Source organism: Dipodomys merriami, unplaced genomic scaffold (genome assembly GCF_024711535.1).
Source record: "Dipodomys merriami isolate MVZ:Mamm:240054 unplaced genomic scaffold, mDipMer1.0.p SCAF_16, whole genome shotgun sequence".
Taxonomy (NCBI): domain Eukaryota; kingdom Metazoa; phylum Chordata; class Mammalia; order Rodentia; family Heteromyidae; genus Dipodomys; species Dipodomys merriami.
This window is the reverse complement of record NW_027202937.1, coordinates 427167-438084: the sequence shown is the minus strand read 5'-3', so window position 1 is coordinate 438084 and position 10918 is coordinate 427167. Positions and strand designations below refer to the sequence as shown.

The 10918-nt window shown below is 45.8% G+C and overlaps 1 protein-coding gene across 1 annotated transcript in view; it reads right to left on the bottom strand.

The window, feature by feature from the left end:
• Positions 1 to 1063: 1063 nt before the first annotated feature.
• Crisp1 (cysteine rich secretory protein 1) overlaps positions 1064 to 10918 on the bottom strand; it is a 14637-nt gene continuing 4782 nt past the window's right edge. Inside the window, exons 2-8 of the mRNA XM_070023561.1 lie at positions 10593 to 10660; positions 8671 to 8799; positions 6030 to 6120; positions 4175 to 4320; positions 3209 to 3306; positions 2066 to 2154; positions 1064 to 1363 (exon numbers count right to left, since the gene is read on the bottom strand). Of these exons, the coding sequence (XP_069879662.1) occupies positions 1236 to 1363; positions 2066 to 2154; positions 3209 to 3306; positions 4175 to 4320; positions 6030 to 6120; positions 8671 to 8799; positions 10593 to 10660 (749 nt within the window). The 3' untranslated portion in view covers positions 1064 to 1235. The remainder of the gene's footprint in view (positions 1364 to 2065; positions 2155 to 3208; positions 3307 to 4174; positions 4321 to 6029; positions 6121 to 8670; positions 8800 to 10592; positions 10661 to 10918) is intronic.

Below are 10918 nucleotides of genomic sequence, written 5' to 3'. Positions count from 1 at the left end.
TGATACCCCTTCCCTGAAGCCGCTGCAAAGCATACTACAGTGGAGTTTTCTGTCCTCTAAAGAAACGCTGCTGAGACCATCAACACCCTTGGCAGGCTGTGGTTGTGGCATTGGTAATGAGACCATGAACAAAAAATTCATAATTTTGTTTCATACTTTCTTGGAGATGCCCTATGATGTATTTTTGAAGGCACTCAAACTAATTTCAACTTTGAAACAAAATGTAATTTCTGTTCAACTCTAAGGGAGATATAGTAAGTGATTTTTAAAAAAACCTAAGGGTTTTATTGGGCATAAATTTTTAGAAGAGTGTATTTGTAGAAGCAAAAAATCCACGGAAACTAAATGCCAGAAACTGAATTTTTTTGTGTATCTATGCTATTTGCTTTTTTTTTTTAATGTCCAGATTCAAAAAGATTGTTGTCATTTAAAACAAGCGAGGGTTTGGCTTATGAGTAATTGGATATCATAAGAACATTTAAAAACAGAAAAAAGTATGAGTTCTTTCCCACTTTTTTCACTTCCTTAAAACTGTCTGTTTCTAGCAGGATCTATACTATATTAGTTATAATTAAGGAATTCAACTTTTCAAAAAATATCTAGCATATAATATTGGCATAGATGTCAGAAATGTAAAAAATCTAAGAATTCTCAGGTGGGAAGAGAAACAGGCGAGCAATCTCAGGTGAAGGAGAAAGAGAAATCAGAGCCCGACATAAGTGTATTTCTTGCTTTTCTTGTGTGTATAAAAATACCAATGAAACAGACACTTTGAACCACTTCCAGTTAAAGAATTGTAACCCTGCATGTTGAAGCTCATCTTTTGTTCATAGATTTGGTTTAATGCTCGATTTAAAATAGAAGTGACATGTAAAAGTAAAGAGCTGAGGACTAGCTTAACCGGAAGCAATGGAGAGGTCAAGGGGCAGAGGTCAACTGGACAGAGCCTACTTTTAATCAGGTTGATGAGCAGGGACTCCATTATACTGTTAGGCGATTTATGTCAGCCCAAGAATTGTCCACCATGTTGTATTTTTTTTTAATTTTGAAGCAAGTGTTGAAATTGATGAAACAAAATTGACATTTATTAAAATATACTGATACCCATGAATGATTTTTAAATTTAAGATCTTGAATGAATTGAAGTCAAAACAAACTCCTACAGGAAAGCACAGTGAAACGGACAATCTGGCAGCCTATGTTCACCTCACAGAAGAACCAAGAATAGCCAAGACTTATTTTATCTCAGTTGTACACATACAGGTAGCTGGACACAAGAGACTAATGGTTGGGTGTGTGCATCCAAGAATTCTGGCTTTTTTTTCACAGTCCTGGTATTCATCAAAGTAGAAGCAGGGGTTCACTGAAAAAAAAATTGGTAGTGTTATGTGATATCACAAGCACTAAGGAGAGATCTACTTATCAAGGATAGAAGAGCTCGTCTTAACTGCTCCTTATTTAGTTAACCTGAGCTGTTTCTCTTTGGATGTAAAATAGGTGATGTAAAATGCTTTCTGTGAAGGAAAACCTAAGATTTCTATCTGGGTACAGAGCAAGTTTCTTCCACAAGCATTTCTTTGCTGTAAAGACCACAACTAGCCAGATTAAAGGTGAATAGTTAGTCTGCAATGAAGGTGGGTAGTCTACAGTGGCCATTTTGAAAGTCAGTCTTCTGAGGTTACTGGAATACGGTAAGATGTACGATCGATGGAAGGCAGCAAGGACACCCAAGAACTTTCTAGATCACAGAGAAATCAAAATCTCCACTTCCACTAGTGTGTTGCTCAAGATTTCCATAATTAAAGAGTTTTAATCTTGTGGAGTAGAGATAGTATGAGATTGCATACACAGACACTCTAATTTTCACGACTACCAAACAGATCAGTGAGGGAAGGGTTAGCACAGAGGATGTGGTTATACTTTGAGAGGAAGGTTGCGAGGAAAGTCGTAGAGGAGTAGAAAGTTGCTTAAAGCCTAATTTAAAAGACTCCTGATTTCCCATTCCCCCATACAGGTCCCATGTCCCTGGGTCAGCTTTGCGCCATCAGAGATCTGTAGCACTTACTGCATAGCTTGTCTTCGCACTGATCTGGGCAATCTCCACACCAAGAGCCCATCTTGTAAGGCATGTTTATCATGTCAGGATCATTTCCCCTTAGAGAAGACACAAAGAAAATCATGTCTGGTTAAAACCCTGTCACTGGGAAGTGTAGACATGTATAAATGTTCTGTGTACAGTTAACTTTTAAAACAAATCTTAAAAACAGGCTTGAGGTATGATATATATTTTAAATGTGCAAATGTGATTAACAGGCATTACCAACAATTACTGTGTCATAAAACATTTCTGTCAAGAACTGGGACCTGGAAAGAGTACAAACTTACACGCAAGACAATAAAATACATGTCATTAGCACCCATGAGAACTTAGGCAAACTTATTTTAAAGGTATGGTTATTAACAGATAAATAAGGAAGTCTTGCTGGGTGCCAGCGGCTCATGCCTGTAATTCTAGAGACACAGGAGGCTGAGATCTGAGGATTGCAGTTTGAAGCCAGAGCAGGCAGGAAAATTCATGGGATTTACCTCCAACCACAAAAAAGAAAAGCCAGAAATGGAGCCTGGGGCTCAAGTGGAAGTGGTTAGAACTGTATCTTTGAGCAAGAAAGCTCAGGGACAATGTCCAGGCTCTGAGTTCAAGCTCCAGGATGTATACACACATTCACACTCACACACACATACTCTCTCTCTCTCTCTCTCTCTCTCTCTCTCTCTCTCTCTCTCTCTCTCTCTCTCTCTCACACACACACACACACACACACACACACGTCTTAAATTGTTGGATATTTAACTTCATTGAGTACCACGTCAGGAGAAGCTTGATATAAGTTGTCTTTTGTAGAAATGACTGGTGTGAATAAAATATTAGCACAGATAAAACCACATAAAGTGTTGGGGATAGAATGAACGCACGGATGCTGTGAGTCCTCACATCAGTGAGATAAAGATCTATTTAGTTAACAAATAACATAAAATATGAGGTTGTGTATTTATAATTTTTGAGATTTCACGTGTCTGCCATTTTATTCCTAGAGACGTGCTGACGTTGAAAATGTTGAAATATTCATTTCTGGGGCCTAATGCACGGCAGCCTAGTTCTTTTAGGAACCTATAGGCGGAAGACAGATGGAGACCGGCTCTCACATACTCATGGCAATAGTGGCAAATGTAGATGTACTGAGGCTCCCTGTTTTTGCGGCACGAGGCAACTCCACAGCCAATAAGATAAGAGGACGCCCAGACCAGCTGGAAAGAGAAGGGACAGGTCACTCATACACCGCAATGCCCATGTCATTCATCATCCACGGTGGAGAGGAGCCACGCTCTCTCTAAGACTTGCTTCCTGAATGACATCTCCAAAATGCACAGAAACAAGAGTCCACAAATACAGGTCTTTCCCCCGATAACTAGAAAGCCAAGTTGTGAATTCTCCTTAGGAAGGAAACACAAGGGCTTCTTGTGGACTCACCCCGTGGCTCAATCACTCTGCCCTGTCAACAACTCTGCCCTGTCAATCACTCTGTCCTGTCAAACCTGTACTGCAAATCCATCATGGGGGAAGGCTACTTGGTGCTTATAAGAAAGCCAAAGCAGAGCCCAGAACTTGCCCTTTGGTCTGGGAAGAGGAAAATGTAGGACAATTCTGATCATCTGGAGAACTTTTGATAGAGATCAAAAGCAGAATGGCATTTGTCAGAGGCTTAAGGAGGGGAGAAGCGAAGAAGTGTTTAATGAGAACAGAGCTTGTTGCCTGGGACGTGTTCTAGGAGAGTCGTGACATTGTAAGGTACTCGCATGGGGGGGTGTTTTGCTGCAGTTTGGAAATGTTTAGAATGTGCTATATATACTTTGCCACAGTAAAATAAATCTGGGGATGGACGCACCTGACTGACAAGATGCTATTATTTCCCCTCTTTGTAATTTTTTTCCAATTAATTTACAAACAAGACCAATCTTTGATTCCTCCCCGCCCCCCCCCACCCTTGGCTAAAGAAGAAAGCATCCTCTCTAAGCTGCCATTTTCCTTCCTTTCGGAGTCGAAGGAGCCACAGACGATGAGTTGCTTCTTTCTTACCTCCTGTGCATGTCCCCTGTTCTCTGCATTACCTGTTACCTGTGTGTAATGATTTGTTTTTATGTCCTCATCCATGGTCCACTCCCCGTATTTGAAATGTCTGGACTCGTTGTACCAGGTTTCAATGACCTCTGACCACGGGATAGGAAAAGGCTCCATGTGCACGTTTTCCCCGCAGAAGGTATCTGAAAGGATCAGAGGCCAGGCTCACCAGTGGGAAATGCCCTATGGAAAGAGGGCCCTTACTTGCACCACCTAGACAACATCTTGCAAGAGGAGGTGAGCTGAGTTGTGACCCTGCTGACCATGAGCCTTGTCCTTGATGACATGTTGTGGCCAGGTTCGGTGACAAGTGAACAGTAAGCAAGGGCATGTGAGCCTGGAACTGGTCTCCATCCACCGCGCGGCGAGTGTAACTGTCAGCGAGCAGTTAGCTTGAGCCATAGGGACCTCGGCTTGAATGCAGCCATGGGCTGGGTGGGAATCTGCAAGGACCTTGGGATCCATCCTTTCATGGCAACAAGGCCTGGCACTGCCCATCACCCAGGGTGGGGAAGGCCTGTGTTGCTCCTAGATCATTTATCAGCTATCTCCAGGTGGAGATTCATTAGGACTCTTTATACTACTTTAAGGTGTTCTCAAGATGTTATTGATGTCTCCCGGGCAGCAAGTATGATTATCGTACAGAAATCACCTGGTATGCACATGCAGAAAGATCGTCTGAGAGTGTTTTGGACAAACTCTCTGTCCTGCCAGGGTTCCAGAGCTCCTTTCCAAAGGGAATTCCCACAGGGACGCAGTGGGTGGGCGCCGCTGAGGTTGGAGATGCAGTGCGTTGGGGTGAAGAGGACGGATGTACCGCTGTCCTGCCTGTGTGTGAGTCAGGACCTGGGATCTGGGATCAGAGCACGGAGCTTCCTAACTGCAGCATGTGAGAACGGGCCAGGGACCTCACCTGCCCTTGCCAGGAGAATCATATCCAGTTTTCTTTTCCTTTATGAGATGTCACTGACTTATTTTTTTATTGTAACAAGCTGGTTTTAGTCGTGGTGGAAGGTCTGGTCCCGGGTTGGGGGGCTGTCTGGATGTGGTGGGGACCTGGGGGGGGTCTAGTGAAAGAGTTGGGTGACTGGGGAGTGTCCTGTCTTCTGGGACTCCCTGGGCCTTTGTGTCCCTCCCTCTGTCCCCTCCCCTCCCTTTCCCTCCTCCCTCCCCTTCTGCCTCCTCCTCCCTCTCCCCCTCTTCCTGTCCTCTCCTCCCCTTCTCCTTATCTTCCTCTCCTCCCTGCCTTCCCCCTCTCTCTCCTCCTTCTTCTCTTCCCTTCCCCTCCCATTCCTTCTTCCTTCCCCCCTCCCCTCTCCTCCTCCTCTCCCCTCCTCCCTCCTCTCCCTCGCTCTTCTTCCTTCCATCCTCCTTTCTCCCTCCCCTTCTCTCCCCCTCCCTCTCCCCCCTCTTTTCCTCCCCCTGCCTTTCTCTCACCCCCTCCACCCCAGGCCCAGCAAGTCGGGTTATTCTAGGTCACCTCGCTCCTAAAGCAATGGTGGCAGCCAACCATGGCCTTGTGAAATCATGAGCCAAAAGGAAGCTTTCCGCGTGTGAGTTGCTCCCTTCCAACATGTTGCCCCTGTGACCCCAGGCGAGCCCCGTGACCCCAGGCGAGCCCCCGTGACCCCGGGTGCGCCCCGTGACCCTGAGCGAGCCCCTGTGACTCCGGGCGCGCCCCCTAACCCCGGGCGCGCCCCGTGACCCCGGGCGTGCCCCGTGACCCCGGGCGCGCCCCGTGACCCCGGGCGTGCCCCGTGACCCCGGGCGCGCCCCGTGACCCCGGGCGTGCCCCTTGACCCCGGGCGCGCCCCCTGACCCCGGGCGCGCCCCGTGACCCCAGCCTGCTCACTGGACAGCCTTCTCTCCATCGGGTCGCTCTCAGCCAGGTCGCAGTACTGCGCCAGGATCCGCGCGTTGTAGGCGGCTTCGGGGCTCCACTCCTGGAGGAAGAGACGGCGCAGGTGCGGCACGGGAGGCGCCCCAGGACGGGTCTCCTGCGCTGGCCCAGCCCAAGGCTGGCAACACCCTGAGTCACAACGCGGTTCCGCCATGCTGGCAGGAGCAGGAGCTACGGGGGTCCGGCCTCGGATTGGCACAGGAATTCACAAAGGAAAAAGCAGCTGATTATCGGCCAGCGACCGCTTCCTTCTCAAATGCAGCGAGGAATTGAACCGAGACTTCCAGAAGACCGAGCAGAGAGAGGAAGGAAGCGAGTCATTCTGAGCTGTGAGTGTGTGCCTGTGGCCCAGCCCTCCTTCCCAGAGCCTTCGCTCTGAGGTCCCGTGCAAGCCAACGGTGACATATTCCATCCACAGACCCAGGGGAGCGCGAGGCAGCGATGAGCAGGAGCACCGAGAGTCCCACGTATCTGAGTACAGGGCAGTGAATATGGAATAGACACTATATATCGTATACAGTGCATATCGCATCTGTGTATAGCATCGTCCCATGTCTGCATTATTACACCACGGTGATGCGCCACAGGCCAGCGTCCGTCTCTACTCTCCTGTCTCGCCACCCATCCTCTCCTGCAATAGCTACACGAGGAGGGGTCTGCCCACTCCCCTGTCTAACATGAGGTAAGGGAAGGACAGAAGGAGGCTTTGAAGGGTCAGATGACCAGTGGGTGACAGGAAGAGGAGGCAGAGCACCTGACCAGGCTCCAACGTGGTCATGTGCACAGAGTGGAAGCCTTCGCAGGCCACAGCTCATCAGCAGCCGCTCCGCAAGTTGTCGGACTGACAACCGAGCTGGGCCTTGTCAGGCCTGGCTTCCCCGCACACCGCTGTCCCGACGGGGCGTAGAACACAGGACCCCTGAACGTGGTGCCACTCGCTTGCTTGTGTGTCTAAGTGATTCCCCCAGGAGGCGGGGAACACTGCATCTTGCACAGCATGGAAGGATGTGTAAATAGCACTTATGTGTCTATACCCCCATCTGGTGGAGGTTTTTGAGAACTGCTCTTCAGCTTGATGACTTTGCTGTCAAAAGACAACTTACTAGCTTGAGCAAAGGTTTTACTTGCTTCGTACAAGAGAAAGAGGTAATTTAGTTGTGTGTGTGTGTGTGTGTGAGTGTGTGTGTGTGTAACTGAACAAGCAGAGATAGATATGATCAGTGCATAAAATAAGAACACACTGAGAATTCTATTTTACTATTCTATTTTACTCACTAGAGAGGAAAACTTGACGTGCCTAGTGTGCTCATCGTAGCAAATACGTAGAAGTAGAACTTACCCGGCTGTCCTCTGCCGACGTTTGCAGTGGGTTCCGAGATGCCCTCGGGTTCGCTTGTGCAGGGAGGATTTATTCCCAGAAGGTGCCTCTACTATCTCCTCTTCCTCACGCTTGCTCTCAGCATGATCGCCTCCCTTCTCTAGGCGGAGCCCACATCCAAAAACGGGTCCATGCAAAAACCAGACTACCTTGGTCCAATGTGCAAAGTAAGGTCTCTGGCTTCAGATACCATGTTTTCCCTTCAGTTCTCAAATGCACTGTTTTTTTTCCCTAGCTGCACTGTTTGCTGTCTGACCACATATGGAAGTTGTTCTGACTTATTGGTAATTTCAGCCTTAAAAAGTCTCCTTCTGTTCTCCACTTATTTACACATAGAAGCTCCCTGGTAGCATCACTGTAGGAGAGAATGGGCAAAGAGATGTGTGGAGCTACTGTCAGGTCCTGGCAGTGGCATTCATGTGATCTTAGAGAGTAGCTATCACCAAGAGAGGAAGCAGGAGGAAAAGGAAGCTTTATATATTGTTAGGGGGATGGAAATGAGCCCAAGCACCATGGAAATCAGTGTGGAGGTTACAGGAAGTTAGACCTATCTTCTGATCCTCAGACATATGTCCCCAGGACTATAAAACAATACACAAGAGAGATAATTGCATATCTGTGTTTCTTACAGCCTTGTTCACAATAGCCAAACTCTGAAATAGTTCAAGGAGTGTGACAACCACTGAGTGGATGAAGAACACACACACACACACACACACACACACACACACACACACACACACACTCTCACACACACAAACTATGAACTATAAATATAAAAATGAAATCATGTCATTTTCAGGAAAATAGGTGGAACTGTAAGTTGTGGTAAGGCAGTCATAATCCTGGTGTCATGGTTCCTCACTTGTTTGTGGAGTACAGACCACCAAACAAGGACAATGTAAGAACAATGTTGAGATGTCAACGTAAAATGGGGACTCCTCTTGTGTGGACCAGTGAGAGGTAAAAAGAGAAAGGGACAGGATCCCAAGGAGCAAAGAAGAACAAAGAATGTCTCCTGTGTGTGTACAGACAGCCATATGCGAAGATGGGATCATGAAACACTGCCATTTCCAAATGAGGGGAAGAGGAGATACAGGAGGGAGATGGGAATAAGAATGCAGGGGGAGCTTGCTCACCAGAATGTCCCAGGACTGCCTACCAACCACCCTGAGGCGTCGCAGCCGCCATTGGACGGGCCGCCATCCATCTTACCATCTTCAGCATGTTTCTGGCCGGAGGACTGACATTTCTCCTGAATCTGTTGTGAACGTTGACGATTTCATCCTGTACTTCTTGTGTGTCCGTGGTGAGTTGCATATAGAGGGCTTGAGCTGCTTTGGGCTACCAAAGAACATTAAGAATGCCTGTTATCCCTGTCACCTATCAAACGTTACTTGCACACGTATAGACAATGGGCATCGGGTGTCCACATTGAATTAGCACTCAGGTGCAGCATTCTTGAAGTTTCATAATCCCTCAGATTCCATTTTTCCCATGGTGGTTTAAGGATTTCTGAATGGCAGTCTGTGATTTGAGCTTTCACATTTATAATTTACACATTGGGACACAATTTCTGTTGGGACATGTGTTGAAATTACCGTATGGATTGATGGTGCATTCTCTATAAATTTTCCCCTGTACCCCAGACCTTGCTCTCTTCCCTTCCCACAAAAGCCTCAAACACTTGTCTAGTGGTATATATCTTGAAGAACTGACACTAAGAGATTTACTTCTTTTATTCCCTCAACTATCTTTTCATAATTCACTCTCCAGGATTATTGGGTAGTCAACAGCTTGTCAGTCTTTGTAGTGAAGGATGACTGACAGTATATGAATACCGCAGCACCATTTCAGTAGCCTAGAGCAGGTAGATCCTCTGTAATGCCTCTCAATTTTTACAATTTTTACTTTTCATACCTGGCCTGTAGGAAAACACATACACACACACTCACACACACACTTGTTTTCTATACCAAAGCTATGGTTTTTATCTTACCACTGATCATAAAAGTAGCTTGAATATACTAAAATATGAATTATCTCTTTATATCATTGATGGATGCCACTTAAATATCCTACTGTTTATTACATGAATGAGAATTTTGCTTCTGCTTTGTGATCATTGAAGTTCTTATTTTAAGTACAATTTATTAGTTTATTATTCATTTAGTATTGTTACTATTATTATTATTATTCTTTAGTGACACTGGGGACCATACCCAGGGCCTCACACATATTGTCCAAGAGTTCTAGCACTAAGCGTCATATATTGATCCTATTGCTAACTGACCCTTACACCTTTCTCTTCAGTTGGTCTTGTCCCAGTTTGTATTTAGCTTTGGTAGATTAAGCTCTCATTCATAATCACAAATTATGTCTATACTATATTATTATACCATATTATAACCAAAAATATTATTATATTCTTCAGTGGAATATTGATGAGTTTCCCTATCTAGAAACAAAACAAAGTTTGTTTATTTTTCCTTCCTATTTAGCCAAGGAAAATGCATGGATACATTGTAAGGAAATAGCTTTTTAAAATCTGTTTTTCAGTTTACTCTTTCTTCCCTCCCTCCCTCCTCTCTTTCCTTCCTTCCTCCATGTTACTGGGGCTTGACCTTAAGTCCTTTAGCTCTTGCTTTGCTTTTTCTCTCAAGGCTTATGTTCTACCACTTGAACCATACCTCCACTTCCAGCTTTTTGCAGGTTAATTGGAGATGAGTCTTGTGGACTTTTCTGCCTAGACTGGCTTCGAACTGTGATCCTCATATCTCAGTCTCCTTAGTAGCTAGAATTACAGGAGTGAAATACCAGCGCTCAGCTTTCTCCCCCTCCCATTACTTAAGAAAATGGAATTGACATGGGCCCCTAGGATTAAGCAGAATAAGGTTAAGTTGAAGCCCTGCCACACCCCCGTTATTTAGCCTCGACCAGGTGCCAAGCTGCCCTACCTTTGGGTTCATTCCATTGTAATATGACACTAATAATAGTTCTTGCTTGATAGTTATTGTGGGAGGCAGCTGAGTGATTGGTGTAGCCCCTTGATCGCTTGCCTCTGTCCGTGTTTTGGTGAACGGTGATTTATTATCCTTAACTACAAGGCAGTTTTGTGCCCCAGAGTCCTTACATACCATGAGGACTCGTGCATCCAGAAACCCAGGCACAGCAGAGAGAAACAAGATGTATTTCACTGACATCCCTGCAGAGAAAAGTAAAAAGACAAAAGGCGGTATGTTATTCTCAGCTCACGAAATAATGTGTTCAGACAAACTTTTGAACCACATTTACTTGTGTTCACACTTTCTGCCAGGAGGGGGCTACAGAATTCGGTCCTATAGGTCAGTTATGGGGCTCCAGGAAAGCATTCAGAAATACGATGGAAAGGATAGTGGACTCACACAAACATAAACATCTCAGTCCCCAAAATCTTTCTATTGGGTCGAGAGCTATTGCTTAA